This window comes from Mustelus asterias, chromosome 10 (assembly GCF_964213995.1).
Source record: "Mustelus asterias chromosome 10, sMusAst1.hap1.1, whole genome shotgun sequence".
Classification (NCBI taxonomy): domain Eukaryota; kingdom Metazoa; phylum Chordata; class Chondrichthyes; order Carcharhiniformes; family Triakidae; genus Mustelus; species Mustelus asterias.
In genome coordinates, this window is record NC_135810.1 from 85,496,911 (window position 1) to 85,512,894 (window position 15,984).

At 42.3% G+C, this 15,984-nt stretch overlaps 2 protein-coding genes across 3 annotated transcripts in view; one reads left to right on the top strand and one right to left on the bottom strand.

Moving 5' to 3' along the window:
* The window catches only part of cryl1 (crystallin, lambda 1), a 70,899-nt gene extending 65,955 nt beyond the window's left edge, over positions 1–4,944 (bottom strand). Inside the window, exons 1-3 of one of the 2 annotated variants that reach the window (XM_078222105.1) lie at positions 4,915–4,944; positions 235–595; positions 1–108 (exon numbers count right to left, since the gene is read on the bottom strand). In XM_078222105.1, coding sequence (XP_078078231.1) covers positions 1–108; positions 235–275 — 149 coding nt within the window. In that variant the 5' untranslated portion in view covers positions 276–595; positions 4,915–4,944. Of the gene's footprint in view, positions 109–234; positions 596–721; positions 870–4,914 lie in introns of those variants that run through there. The other variant, XM_078222106.1, reaches the window with a different exon arrangement.
* Positions 4,945–5,058: 114 nt separating this feature from the next.
* ift88 (intraflagellar transport 88 homolog) overlaps positions 5,059–15,984 on the top strand; it is a 72,861-nt gene continuing 61,935 nt past the window's right edge. The window contains exon 1 of the mRNA XM_078222116.1: positions 5,059–5,146. The gene's annotated coding sequence lies outside the window, so the exon portion shown is untranslated. The remainder of the gene's footprint in view (positions 5,147–15,984) is intronic.

The following is a 15,984-nucleotide window of genomic DNA, read 5'->3' on the forward strand; positions in this document are numbered from 1 at the left end:
CTTATATTTTCAATTGCGCAGGTGACTTGTTGTTGAACTGTATCATAAAGAGCGACTCTGTACCCTGCGCTTGCAAACAACATGGCCCAGCTCCGTCCAACGATTCCACTGATAAATACAATATTTTTAAAAATGAATCGTATTAATCGAATTGCAACTTCGCAAAACAATAGACCAAATGTTATTTTAACCAACGCCATATGCACCCACGGCAACTTTTGACAAAACAATTACCTTCCCACGATTAAAATGCCGCCCTTTTTACAGTCCGTCATGATTCCTTTCTCTTAAATTCAGACAAGGCGGCTGAGAAGCCGAACGCGCAGCCTCTGGAAATCGCCCGTCCCGGGGAGGGTCCAAGCTCACAAAACGTCAGCGTGCAAGCCCATTGGCTAAAGGCTGGTCATTCATTGCAGTAATTACAGGCGCACTGGTTTCCCAGCAGCGTGAACCACAGAGTAATAAAAACAAATGCAGTTAAACTCTAAAAATCTTTACCCTATTCGCTTTCACCATGTAGCAATGTCGTGAAATAAACACCAATCTTCAGTTCCCCCCTCCTCCTCCTCTCTAGATGGTACACACATGTTTACATCTGTGAAGGAAAGTAGTCAATTAATGTACATTATACACTTTTCATTCCGTTCAATCAATTTGACGCAAACAGAACAACTAATTTCTGCACACCCACAAACAGCAATATTTACAAAGACCAGATAACCTGCTTTAGTATAGGGTCGTCTGGTTTTTAGCTGGCCTGGCACTGTCAATGCTACATGGCTTTGTATCTAGTATTTTGACACCGTCTGTCTACCCAGTTCAGCATAGCATCGGCAGGAAGCCCTTTCTCCGTCTGCCCCGTCTCCAGCAGCGTCAATGTAAAAGTACTTTTGCTTCCTGCCCGGAACAATATCAGCTGTAGCGTTCTTGCAACAAGAGGTTCAGGAACTGGATAAGGAGGTTTGGACATTCTCTTAAAATTAATAGATAAGATTTATATTAAAGACGACTTTCTGAATGCCTATGAGGCTTGGTAGACCTTGGATAATTTAGAAAAATGGATGATTCTTCCATACATCATGGAGTTGAACTGACTCTATACCAGATTGCAGCGATCCCACTTGGAAATCCCTAATCACTACTTGCCTTTAAATTATTGGAATGTGCAAGGATATCAAACATGGGCAGGTTCTTGGTTTTAACAAAACTTAGATTCAAAGAGAGAGAAGTGCTTTTGGATTGTATGTCCAAAGCATTAAAAAAAATTTGGGAAAGTATTCATTTCTAGCCACTTTTATGAGCTCTTCAGTTGTGACACCAAAGATGGAGAATACGATTTTAGCAGCATTTTGAGACCATTCGAATATAGGCCCAAATGTCTGTACGAATGAAAAATTACAAACAAAAAAGAGGACAGAGAGGCCCCTTTGTGACTTGTAACAGGCCGTAAGACTTTGGCAATTTGGAAAGAAGGATGAACCCCAAAAATAACCAAGGGATAGTCAACAAGTGCTTCACATGCAACTCTATGTATCATTATTGAATTGCCCAAAAATGAAAAACAGACTTTCTGAGACAACACGTGTCATGGAAGGTAAGGAGGATGATGTGACCAATCGGAAGGAATCGTAACAATCACCAGAAGCTTCAATCCAATAATGAGTATGCAAAGAAAATGCATTTAGTCTCAAATGATCAGTCACAGACTAAAGCAAGTCATTGTGTTAAATATTTTTAAATTAGAAACATCTATTAATGAGTGGTGGAAATCAAATGTATTTGTGTAGGAACAATGCTTTTTCTGTGTTTGTGACATTGTCTGTGGTGGTCTGTATATTTTGAACTTAGTTACTTACTCAGGACTTATTCAGTTAATGGTAGGGCGTTGGGGAGAGTTATAGAACAAAGAGATCTAGGGATACAGGTTCATCGCTCCTTGAAAGTGGAGTCACAGGTGGACAGAGTGGTGAAGAAGGCATTTGGCATGTTTGGTTTCATTGGTCAGAACATTGAATACAGGAGTTGGGACATCTTGTTGAAGTTGTACAAGACATTGGTAAGGCCACACTTGGAATACTGTGTACAGTTCTGGTCACCCTATTATAGAAAGGATATTATTAAACTAGAAAGAGTGCAGAAAAGATTTACTAGGATTCTACCAGGACTTGATGGTTTGAGTTATAAGGAAAGTCTGGATAGACTGGGATTTTTTTCTCTGGAGTGTAGGAGGCTTAGGGGTGATCTTATAGAGGTCTATAAAATAATGAGGGGCATAGATCAGCTAGAAAGTCAATATCTTTTCCCAAAGGTAGGGGAGTCTAAAACTAGAAGGCATAGATTTAAGATGAGAGGGGAGAGATACAAAAGGGTCCAGAGGGACAATTTTTTCACACAGAGGGTGGTGAGTGTCTGGAACAAGCTGCCAGAGGTAGCAATAGAAGTGGGTACAATTCTGTTTTTTAAAAAGTGTTTAGACAATTCCATGAGTAAGATGGCAATAGAGGGATATGGGCCAAACGCGGGCAATTGGGACTAGCTTAGGGGTTAAAAAAGGGGCGGCATGGACAAGTTGGGCCAAAGGGCCTGTTTCCATGCTGTAAACCTCTATGACTCAATGACTGTATCACCCCTAAGCCTCCTACGCTCCAGGGGAAAAATGTCCCAATCTATCCATCCTCTCCTTATAACTTAAACCATTAAGTCCCAGTAGTATCCTGGTAAATCTTTTCTGCACTCTTTTGGTTGAATAATATGTGGCTAAGTTTCTAAGTAAGCTGACACATTAAATAATGTGTGGGTGAGTCTCAGTGGAATTTATCAAATTCATTAAATAATTAATCAATCAGCTATTGTATTTCACATGGCGAGTCAAAACCAAGAATAGTCTTCATGTCATGCAGGATTAGAGGTTAGGGGATGAATTGAACCAGGGTGTATAGAGGTAAGATTTTTAAAAATGATATTGGTGAACAAAAATGGACAATTATTATAGTATACATATGAGAACTTAAGGCTAAATGTAGTATCCAGATCATGCAATGTTGGAGAGTAGGGAGACAATTTGGTCAGGATTAGTAACATCAGAGAAGAATATTTCTTCAACAAAAGCTTGTGAACAGGACCCTTCCTTACTATAAGATGTAATTCAATAGTTGGTGCAGAAGCTGTGTGGAAATTTCAGTTCTCTACCAGTAATTGAATTTCTCTAGATAGACTGTCAAAGAGGAGATATAAATATAACTTTGTGCTTCATTGGTGCTACCCAGAAAGCTTATTATGATAACTTTTTATTTATTACATCAACTTTTTAATGTTTAAGGAACATTTCCTATCTTCCCATAATATGGGCTAAATACAATATGGCCACAAATGGGATAACGTTTGGGAGTTTTTAACCATTTACCATTATACTTATTTTTTTAGTCCTCCCAATAGCAACCACTGCTGCTACTCCCAAGGTTTACTTTTCAGATTCATTGCTGCATGTGGTGCTGCAGATGCTTTGAATCATTCTAAGATCTGGGATTGCCGGACAATGTAGTATTGAAGTGTTTAGCAGACTATGCAACACATTGAGGTTTATTTATTATTCATAGCTGACACATAGCTGATAGAAGTCTACAAGATTATGAGGGGCATGGACAGAGTGTATAGTCAGAAGCTTTTTCCTAGGGCGGAAGAGTCAATTTCTAGAGGGTATATGTTTAAGGTGCGAGGGACAAGGTTTAAAGGAGATGTACGAGGCAAGTTTTTTACACAGAGGATGGTGGGTGCCTGAAACTCGCTGCCGGGGAAGGTAGTGGAAGCAGATCCGATAGTGACTTTTAAGGGGCGTCTTGACAAATACATGAATAGGATTGGAATAGAGGGATATGGTCCTGCAAGAGTAGGGGGTTTTAGTTCAGTCAGGCAGCATGGTCGGTGCAGACTTGGCGGGCAGAAGGGCCTGTTCCTGTGCTATAATTTTCTTTGTTCTATTTATGGGACATGGGCGTCGCAGGTTGGTGAACATTTATTGCCCATCCCTAGTTGCCTGAGGGTCAACCACATTGCTGTGGCTCTGGAGTCGCATGTAAGCCAGACCAGGTAAGGACAGCAGATTTCCTTCCCTAAAGGGCATTAGTGAACCAGATGGGTTTTTCTGACAATCGACAATGGTTTCATGGTCATCAGTAGATTCTTAATTCAAGATTTTTTTATTGTATTCAAATTCCATCATCCCTGGGTCCCCAGAACATTAGCTGAATTTCTGGATTAATAGGGCCGGATTTTCCAGCCGCGCTTGCCCCAGAACCAGAAAATCCCACCCAAGATCAATGGACATTTGCATGATCTGGCCCCCCGCCCACTACAATTCGCATGGTGGGCGGGATGGGAAAATTCCCCCCATAGTTTAGCAATAATACTAGGCCATCACCTTATCTCATGGTGAAATCGCCGCTATAATAAGCATTTGATCAAAAGCTCTCCACACAATCCCCACTCTTTTGTCTTGGACTTATCTGTCAGGGTAAAGGCAAAATACGGCAGATGCTGGAATCTGAAACAAAAACAGAGGATTTGACGTGGAGATGCCGACATTGGACTGGGGTGGGCACAGTAAGCAGTCTCACAACACCAGGTTAAAGTCCAACAGGGTTTATTTGGTATCACGAGCTTTCGGAGCGCTGCTCCTTCATCCTTCCCACTCACCTGATAAAGGGAGCAGTGCTCCGAAAGCTCGTGATACCAAATAAACCCTGTTGGGTTTTAACCTGGTGTTGTGAGACTTCTTACAGAGTGGATTTGGTTATGGTAAGCAGATGCACTGTACATTCTGCACCGTTGTAGGAAGGTGCCTTTGAAATTGCCATCAGGGTGTAACTGGGGCTCTGTGTTTCTGGCCTTCAGAGGGCCAGCACTCCGTTTACTCACCCGTCTCTCAGCAACCGAACGCTCGCCAGCACCCGCCCCGGGCAGCAGCCAATCACGGATGTTCTTTCATCCATGCGAACCGACTCCGTCCAATCAGCTCGCTCGTCTCATGGGGGTTTGCAGTCAGAGCGCTCTGCATTGTGGGGATTGTCCTGAGCGGCCGTTTGGCTGAATTTGAAGTTTTGAATTCGGGCTTCAATTTTCTGTCGGTGGGCGCGAGCGATTTTTTCAGGTAATTTGCTACCATTCATTTTCCCATTGCTTAAGTTTTACAGGCGAAGGGCTGGTATGGCAGTGGGATTATCTGATTGCAGGGTCAACCTTCTTGCTTCTGAGGCTTCCTCCGCGGACCCGCAGTAACCATCGAATCCCTACAGTGCAGAAGAGACCATTCGGCCCATGCCGTCTGCCCCGACTCTCTGGACAGAGTGTTTTACACAGTAAGAAGTTTAACAACAGGTAAATGCCACTAGTGGCATTTGCTTCCAAATAAACCTGTTGGACTTTAACCTGGTGTTGTTAAACTTCTTACTGTGTTTACCCCAGTCCAACACCAGCATCTCCACATCAGTGTTTTACCCAGACCCTCATCCCCATAACCCCACACATTTACCATGGCTAATCCCATCTAACCTACACACCTTGGGACACTGAGGGGCCATTTAGTATGACCAATCCACCTAACACAAGTATATTTTCTGTACAAAAATGATTGCACAATTGAACACGTGTGTTTATTATTATACTTAATGTGAAATTTATTGTTGGCGCTAAGCTACAATTCCGTCAAGATGTGGAGGTATCTTAATACGTACAAGTGCATTTAAGGTTCCTTGCACATGATTATGCTAAAGTTAGTGTGCTGTTGCCTAGGTCAGCAAACTGCCCCTGAGGCCGAGAGAACATAAGAACATAAGAAATAGGAGCAGGAGTAGGCCATCTAGCCCCTCGAGCCTGCCCCGCCATTCAATAAGATCATGGCTGATCTGACGTGGATCAGTACCACTTACCCGCCTGATCCCCATAACCCTTAATTCCCTTACAGATCAGGAATCCATCCATCCGCGCTTTAAACATATTCAGCGAGGTAGCCTCCACCACCTCAGTGGGCAGAGAATTCCAGAGATTCACCACCCTCTGGGAGAAGAAGTTCCTCCTCAACTCTGTCTTAAACCGACCCCCCTTTATTTTGAGGCTGTGTCCTCTAGTTTTAACTTCCTTACTAAGTGGAAAGAATCTCTCCGCCTCCACCCTATCCAGTCCCCGCATTATCTTATAAGTCTCCATAAGATCCCCCCTCATCCTTCTAAACTCCAACGAGTACAAACCCAATCTCCTCAGCCTCTCCTCATAATCCAAACCCCTCTTCTCCGGCATCAACCTGGTGAACCTTCTCTGCACTCCCTCCAATGCCAATATATCCTTCCTCATATAAGGGGACCAATACTGCACACAGTATTCCAGCTGCGGCCTCACCAATGCCCTGTACAGGTGCATCAAGACATCCCTGCTTTTATATTCTATCCCCCTCGCGATATAGGCCAACATCCCATTTGCCTTCTTGATCACCTGTTGTACCTGCAGACTGGGCTTTTGCGTCTCATGCACAAGGACCCCCAGGTCCCTTTGCACGGTAGCATGTTTTAATTTGTTTCCATTGAGACAGTAATCCCATTTGTTATTATTTCCTCCAAAGTGTATAACCTCGCATTTATCAACGTTATACTCCATTTGCCATATCCTCGCCCACTCACTCAGCCTGTCCAAATCTCTCTGCAGATCTTCTCCATCCTCCACACAATTCACTTTTCCACTTATCTTTGTGTCGTCTGCAAACTTCGTTACCCTACACTCCGTTCCCTCCTCCAGATCATCTATATAAATGGTAAATAGTTGCGGCCCGAGTACCGATCCCTGCGGCAAGCCACTAGTTACCTTCCTCCAACCGGAAAAACACCCATTTATTCCGTCTGTTTGCTTCCTGTCGGATAGCCAGTCCCCAATACACTTTAACACACTACCCCCAACTCCGTGTGCCCTAATCTTCTTCAGCAGCCTTTTATGGGGCACCTTATCAAACGCCTTTTGGAAATCCAAAAACACCGCATCCACCGGTTGTCCTCCATCCAACCGCCCTAATCACATCTTCATAAAAATCCAACATGTTCGTCAAGCACGACTTTCCCCTCATGAATCCATGCTGCGTCTGATTGATCGACCCATTTCTATCCAGATGCCCTGCTATCTCCTCTTTAATAATGGATTCCAGCATTTTCCCTACTACAGACGTTAAGCTGACCGGCCTATAGTTACCCGCCTTTTGTCTCCTTCCTTTTTTAAACAGCGGCGTAACATTAGCCGTTTTCCAATCAACCGGCACTACCCCAGAATGCAATGAGTTTTGATAAATAATCACTAACGCATCCACTATTACCTCTGTCATTTCTTTCAATACCCTGGGATGCATTCCACCCGGACCCGGGGACTTGTCCACCTTCAGTCCCATTAGTCTACCCAGCACTGCCTCTCTGGTAACATTAATTGTATTAAGTATTTCTCCTGCTGCCAACCCTCTATCGTTAATATTTGGCAAACTATTTGTGTCCTCCACCGTGAAGACCGACACAAAAAACTTATTTAAAGACTCAGCCATATCCTCATTTCCCACTATTAACTCCCCCCTCTCGTCCTCCAAGGGTCCAACATTCACTCTAGCCACTCTATTCCTTTTTATATATTTATAAAAACTTTTACTATCATTTTTTATATTAATTGCTAGCCTAGCTTCATAGTCTATCCTTCCTTTCTTTATCGCTTTCTTAGTCTCTCTTTGTTGTTTCTTAAATTTTTCCCAATCACTTGTTTCTCCACTATTTTTGGCCACTCTGTACGCAGCTGTTTTTATTTTAATACTCTCCTTTATTTCCTTCTTTATCCATGGCTGGTTCTCCCTTTTCTTACAATCCTTGTTTTTTGCTGGAATATATTTTTGCTGAGAACTGAAAAGGATCTCCTTAAAAATCCTCCACTGTTCCTCAGCTATCCTACCTGCCAGCCTGCTCTCCCAGTCTACCTTAGCCAATTCATCCCTCATCCTATCATATTTCCCTCTGTTCAAACAGAGGACACTGGTTTGGGACCAAACTTTCTCCTCTTCCATCTGAATCAGAAATTCGACCATATTGTGGTCACTAGACCCAAGAGGGTCCTTCACAATAAGATCCTTAATTCTACCTACCTCGTTACACAATACCAGATCCAAAATAGCTCGTTCCCTCGTCGGTTCCGTAACATGCTGTTCAAGGAAACTATCCCGACAGCATTCTAAGAACTCTTCCTCCATTCCACCCTTACCGACTTGAGTCTGCCAGTCAATGTGCATGTTGAAGTCCCCCATGATTATTGCCGTTCCGTTTTTACACGCATCTCTTATCTGCTTGTTTATAGCCCTCCCTACCTCAACATTATTATTTGGGGGCCTATATACCACACCTACTAGTGTCTTTCTCCCTCTACTATTCCTCATCTCTACCCATAATGATTCCACGTTTTGTTCCTCAGAGCCTATGTCATCCCTCAGTACTACCCTGATATTATCTCTTATTAATAGCGCGACCCCACCACCTTTTCCTTCCTGTCTATTCTTCCTAAACGCCTGATACCCCTGGATATTCATCTCCCAGTCCTGGTCACCTTTCAGCTACGTTTCTGTAATGGCCACTAGATCGTACCCACTTGTGCTGATTTGCACCATCAACTCATTTACCTTGTTCCGAATGCTTCGTGCATTCAGGCAAAGTGTCCTTATTCCAGCTTTTATCTGGACCCGCTTTGATGAGTCGCGAACACCCTCTCCCTCTACTCCCTTATCTAAATTACCGCCTTCATTCACTTGCACCCTCTCCTCTACCATTAATTTTGTAATTCCCCTTACCCCTGCATTCTCCCCCCCCCATCAATTAGTTCCTTGATCCTAGTCAACTCTTCTAGCTCCCCTCCCCCCAACCTATCTAGTTTAAATTCTCCCCAGTAGCCTTAGCCAACCTACCGGCCAGGATATTGGTCCCCCTGTGATTCAAGTTCCACCCGTTTTTTGTATACAGATCACCCCTGCCCCTAAAGAGGTCCCAATGGTCCAGGAACCTGAATCCCTGCCCCCTGCACCAGTCCCTCAGCCACACATTCATCTTCCACCTCACTCCATTCCTGCCCTCACCTTCCCGTGGCACAGGCAGTAATCCTGAGATTACTACCTTTGCTTTCCTCTTTCTCAGCTGTCTCCCTAATTCCCTGTACTCCCTTTTCATGACCCCTTCTCCCTTCCTACCCACATCAGCGGTACCAATATGTACCGCTACCTCAGGCTTCTCTCCCTCCCACCTCAGGATTTCCGGGACGCGACTAGCGACATCCTGGATCCCGGCCCCAGGGAGGCAGACCACCATGCGAGACTCCCGCCTACCTCCGCAGAAACGCCTGTCTGTCCCCTTCACCATCGAGTCCCCGATTAATACCGCCTTCCTCCTCTTTTCCTTAGCCCTCTGAGTTACAGGGCTGGACTCCACTCCGGAAACACGGCCACTGCTGCTTCCCCCAGGCGGGCTGTCCCCCCCAGCAGTACTCAAGCAGGAGTACTTGTTGTGCAGGGGCAAATCCACCGGGGTGCTCTCAACCACCCTAGTCTTACCCTTCCTGGCCGTCACACACTTGGCCTCCTCCCGTGGCCCTGGTGTGACCACCTGATGATAGCTGGGGTAAACACAGTAAGAAGTTTAACAACACCAGGTTAAAGTCCAACAGGTTTATTTGGTAGCAAATGCCACTAGTGGCATTTACCTGTTGTTAAACTTGCTTTGACAAAGAGTCATCTGGACTTGAAATGTCAGCTCTTTTCTCACCTTACAGATGCTGCCAGACCTGCTGAGATTTTCCAGCATTTTCTCTTTTGATTTCAGATTCCAGCATCTGCAGTAATTTGCTTTTATCTAAATTAAGTTTATTGTGTGTATGCAAGTGCATGAAGCTTGGTAAATAAAGTTGATGAGTTGCAGGGGCAGATAGCCACATAGAGATATGAAATTGTGATGATAATGGAGATTTATTTCAAAAAAGGGCAGAAGTGGATACTAAATATTCCTGGATACAGATTTCAGAAATGATAGAGAAGGAAAGAATAGATTAAGAAGAATTTTACAGAGCTGGAGAGAGAAGCTATCATGGAGGGGTCAAGGACAGACTTTAGTTGGAGTTAAGAATCAATAGCGGTACTATTACACTGCTGGGTGTATTCTATCAGCCACCAACTAGTTCAAAAGATAGAGGAGAAAATCATAGAATTTCTACAGTGCAGTAGAGGCCTTTCAGCCATTGAGTCTGCACCGACACTCTGATAGAGCATCTTACCCAGGTCCTCTCCCCTGTCCTATCCCCATAACCCCACACATTTCCCATGGCTAATCCATCTAGCCTACACACCTTGGGACAGTAAGGGACAATTTAGCATGGCCAATCCACCTAACCTGCACATCTTTGGACTGTGGGAGGAAACCAGAGCAACCGGAGGAAACCCACGCAGACACAGAAGCATGTGCAAACTCCACACAGACAGTGACCCAAGGCCAGAATTCAACCCAGGTCCTTGGAGCTATGAGGCAGCAATGCTAATCATTGTGCCACTCAAATCTGAAAGGAAATTATAGAGGGGAGCAAAAAGTATGGAGTAGTAATATTGGAGGACTTGTACTATCCCAATCCATGTTAATATAATTATATTGTAAAGGACAGAAAGTTTCTGAAGTTTGTAGAAGAGGATATAGTTGAGATGCTGGATGGGTAGTGGAAGTAAAAGTTGTCAAGTTCAGGTAGAATTCATCCAAAGCTTTTGGAAACAGCGATCTGGGACAAAATTAACAGTCACTTAAACAAGTCTGGACTGATTAAGGAAAGCCAACATGGATTTGTTAAAGGCAAATCACATTTAACAAAATTAATTTTGAGTTTTTTGATGAGGTCACTGAGATGGTTGATGAGGGTAATGTAGTTGGTGCTATGTACATGGACTTTTATAAAAAAGGTAAAAGGCATTTTCTGAAGTGCCACATAATAAGCATGGCAGCAAAGTTGAAGTCCAAGGAATAAAAAAAAGTGGCAGCATGGATATAAAGGTGGGGAGAGAGTAGAGCCAATGTTTTGAGTCTCGATGACCCTTCGTCAGAGCTTCATCTCGACTCAACATTGGCTCTATTCTCCACCGATGCTGTTAGACCTGCAGAGATTTTCCAGCATTTTTCTGTTTGTGTTTTGGATTCCAGCATCCGCAGTATTTTTTGTTTATTTGCATATAAAGTTGGTTGAGTGATAGGAAACAAAAAGTATTGGTGTACTGTACTGTTGTTTCTGGACTGGAGGACAATACACAGTTGATTCCCCCAGGTAGTTACAAGGACCAGAGCTTTTCTTGATATATATTGACCTAGACTTGGGTAAATTATTTTGTAAATTAAGTTTGCGTCTTTATATGCCCTGTTTGTGAATAGAACTCCCGCTTACCTGACGAAGGAGCAGCGTTCTGAAAGCTAGTGGCTTTTGCTACCAAATAAACCTGTTCGACTTTAACCTGGTGTTGTGAGACTTCTTACGGTGAACAGAGTCTCAGGACTGGTGATGAACTTGCAACAAAAACACATTTATTAATTAAGAAAATATGAGCTATAATACACTATTTCCTCACTCCAAGTTATACCTTTACAGAGATATACGGATTTATAAAGATAACATAATTCTAATATTGTCAGTAAATACACAGTCCATGTAAACCAATAGACAAAATGTGGTCAAACACACCATACTCTGAAACTTAGTGACAAATGGCATTAAATACAACTTCTGTGAATTTCTCATTTCTCATAAAGCTCTCCACCCTCCCATCCCATACACGCACAGATGTTTGTCACACTGAGCCAACTGGTCTCACTGGAACTCTGACTTTCATACAAGGGTTTCCAAACTCTGCTTTCAAAGAACACGCTTGAAATCTTTTTTCAGATGCTTTCTCTCAGATGCCTTTACCAACAATCCACATCCGAGATTTCAACCTCTCCTTTCAGTATTCATCTGCCGTGGAACAGAAGAACTTAAGCTTTCTCTCAGGTACCCAGCCATGCCAATAGAACACCACAGCTTCATAGGCTGTATTAAGGTATATTCAATCTTAGAGCCACCTTGTGTGTCTGGCTTCTTGCTGGCCAATGTCTTCAGGTCTGCACCTTGTAGGCTACCTTTAACTGGGAGACTCTTTCTCTGCTCTTGACTTCACTGAACAGAACCCTTTTCCAGATTTCTGTTCTTTGTTCCTTTAACTTCCTGGAATTCTCATTCTCTGATTTCTGGCTGTTCTTCAGCTTCTGGAACTTGCTTTCTGACCCTCTGTATTGTCCTGCCTGTACTGGCAATTTCTGTGGAAAGCATCTTGTTTCTGGGTGACCTGGTTTTAACTGAACTCAAATGCTTCTGATTTTCAGTGAGAGCCTCCGGATACTGTGCAACAGCTTGGTTTATTAAACTCTGTAATTGTTTTTACATCATAAAACTTCAATTACAATGTAGGTAAAGTTTAAAGTGAAACTAAACGATAGACTTGTAGGTGCCTTTGTTTAGCATAAAGTTAAACTGAAGTTTTAACCCTTTCTTAGCACACAAATACAGAAGCACAAATTAAACTTGTACCTTATTCCTACACACACAATAGACATATAAACTACTCAACTATCTCTCTTTCCTAACAATGTACATATAAAAATAAGTAAATTTTGGCAGTGCTTCCACAAACTGCTGTCAGATTGAAAAGTTTGTATCTTTTAATAAGGTTGTTTAGGATTTATGGAAAGAGTATAATTGCAATCTGTTACTTTTTTCAGTTTGCGTATTACATGCAAGGCCAAGGTAATTTTCTGTAATCCTGAAGCTGAATGACCCTTGACTGAAAGTCAATATTATTAAGATGAAGAGTTGAAGTTAAGTTGAAGCAAGTTATGCTGTGTTCCATTGAACATCATTAATGTTTTGCTATTGTAGTTTAAAAATTATGTTATTGTGTTGTGATGCCATAAATGTAGTGCAACAAAATGTTAATTGCACAGAACTGCATATCATTATTCAGCTTTTGATACCTTCAGGGACAGCCTAGATTTAAATGAGTTATTTTAGTTTATAGAAGCAAAATACTGTGGATGCTGGAGATCTGAAATAAAAACAAACTGCTGGAAAAACTCAGGTCTGGCAGCATCTGTGGAAAAAGAAAGAGTTAATGTTTCGAGTCCACTATGACTCTTTAGACCCCTCCTTTTTTGTTCAAACATTTTTGTTGAAGATATTTTATTTATAAATAATGCAACAAACTCTCAAAGATTGGTGCAGTACAGCAAGATCATTTTCAAATAAGTACATGTAGGAAGAGACAGAAAACAAAATACCAACACAGTTGGTTCAGAAGATGTATCCAGCGTCTCCCATCATGCAAGAAATGAAAGGATATGTCATAGGATGGGGGGAATATCGATAACAGGATGCAGCCACAGTTGTGCACAACCAAGCCCACGGTGACAGAGCTACAGAACTTATGAGAAGCAATTCTTTAAACTAGCTACTGCTATTGCTTATTCAATCATAAAAAATACAGGCTGTTAGCACAGTAAAATGATGGTTAAGTTGCCAAGGATTTGCACTGGGTCATTCAGCTTTGGGGATTACAGTACAAGTAAGGCCACTCTTGAGCACGCACCAAAGGATGTGTCCCCCATCCCCAGCCACCTTGGAGGTGCCAATAACAAAACACAACATATTTCCCAGGTCCGACTGTACTATAACAGGAATTGATCAGAGATTCTATCACCCCAAAACAACTGAAGTACAAAAATTACATGAGCCCATAAGTTCTAGGGGGGTTTTCCTCACCTGCTGTGAGGACTCTTAAGATCCTACCCACTACGTCCATATTAAACCATTTGCCCACCTCCCTGCAACAGTGCTACTCATTTTTAACATAATTGTAATAAAGGATATCAGGTGAAAATATCCACCACTATAAATGCCAGGATTATAGGATGAGAATGTGGATAGAAGCCACACAACCTACAAAACACACTCCTCAGAAATCAGAAGTAAATTGTGGTATGCATTCCACTGAGGATAAATGGATGTCCGTGGATTTATCAGGATAACAAGCGAAAATTTGCTATGGTGCTCACTCAGGATTGCCCCATCACTGGGATAAATCATGTAACAAGATCAATTAAGACATGAAATTACAGGGGATACATTCAAGGATTAATAAAGGTTAATGAAGAGCTGCAGAATATGACCCTAAACAAAAAAATCAGCGAAATTCACCTCAGAGCTTAGTTATAGGAATGCCCCCATCAATGTAAAAAAAGGACCGTATAGGATCAACACAAGGATATAATTACAGGGGGTATATCCAGGATTAACGTACTGATTTTCGCAATGTACCAGGATGAATTACGCCACTATGCTCATAGATCGTACACACTTATCAGAGTAAAAGACAAAATCGAGAATATAATCATAAGGGAAGAAAGTTCAGGATTAATGAACTTCTCCGGCTCCATCTCCCCGAATCAATCAGGGTGTTTGACATAACATGCAGTAGGATTTCCAAGGACTGAAGGTGAGTCCCCACTGAGGAAATTTCCCCCTCAACTGACAGAATTCTCTTCTTCACATCATCCATTTTCTTTGGGATATCTTGCAGTTCATCAATTTCAACACCAGTAGTCTGTGTGAGGGAGTCGAGACCATCATTCACAACTTCACTCACGATGGCAGCCATCATCTCGATGCCTACGGCGCTGCCAAAGTGTAGACCTGCTCACCAGCTAAACATCCACTGCGAAGTAGGCCCCACTCTGGCTGTCTCTGACTGCCTCAATCAAACAAAGATTTTCTTGACGTAACTCGGCGCCCAGTCACAAAATTTAGCCCAAGTCGTCCAGGAACATAGCACAGATTATACACATCAAGTTCAAATAATTATGGATCTTGCATCAGGATTTTAAAAAAGGATTAAATGATGAATAGCATCAGAGCCCACGAAAACACAATCGCTCCTGTGCCTACATCACCTGACGACTTAAAACAGGCAATTCCATCAAATAACATAAGAAATAGGAAAGTCTGGACTATTCAGCCTTTTAAGCCAGCTCCACCATTCACTAAGATCATGACTCATTGTCTTCCTTAACTCCACCTTCCTGTCCTATGGCAGTAATCTTTTAATTTCTTCAGCACCCAAATATCAGTTGATTTCTGTTTTGAATGTACTCAATGACTGAACATTCTCAGCTCTCTGGGATAGAGAATTCTGTATGAGTCAAGAAATGTCCCTTCATCTCAGCCCTAAATGGCTAGCCCCTTCTGAGGCTGTAATCCCTAGTTCTAGGACTCCCCAGCCAGTGAAAGCATCCACCCAACATCTATCCCAGGTGTTTCAATTAGATTATCCCTCTTCTAAATTCTAGGGAATGTAGCCTATTCTCTTCAATCTCTTTTCATAGGATAATCCTTTCATTCCAGGGATCAATCTGCCGTACGATTACTAAAGTTCCTCCAAGGCAAGTATGTTCTTCCTTGGAAAGGAGTCCAAATTTGTACACAATATTCTAGGTGTGGTCTCACTAATGCCCTGTATAATTATAGTATGACCTCTTTACTCTTCTACTCCGGTTATCATAACAAAAGCTAATGTACCATTTATTTTTCTAATTGCTTGTTGTTACCTGCATACTAACTTTGTGTGATTCATATGAAAGGATATTCGGATCTCTCTGTCAACATTTCCCTGTCTACTATCATTTTTAAATATTCTGCTTTTCCTTTTCTTACCAAAGTAGAAAACTTCACATTTCTCCATCTTGAAATCCATCTGCCATGTTCTTGACCATTCACCCTTGCATGAAAACCTAAAGGAAAAAACTTAAGTTTCAATCTGTTATTTCTACAATTTGCAATACAAACATTTTTAGGCACTGGGAGACTAGCCCATAATCAGAAGTA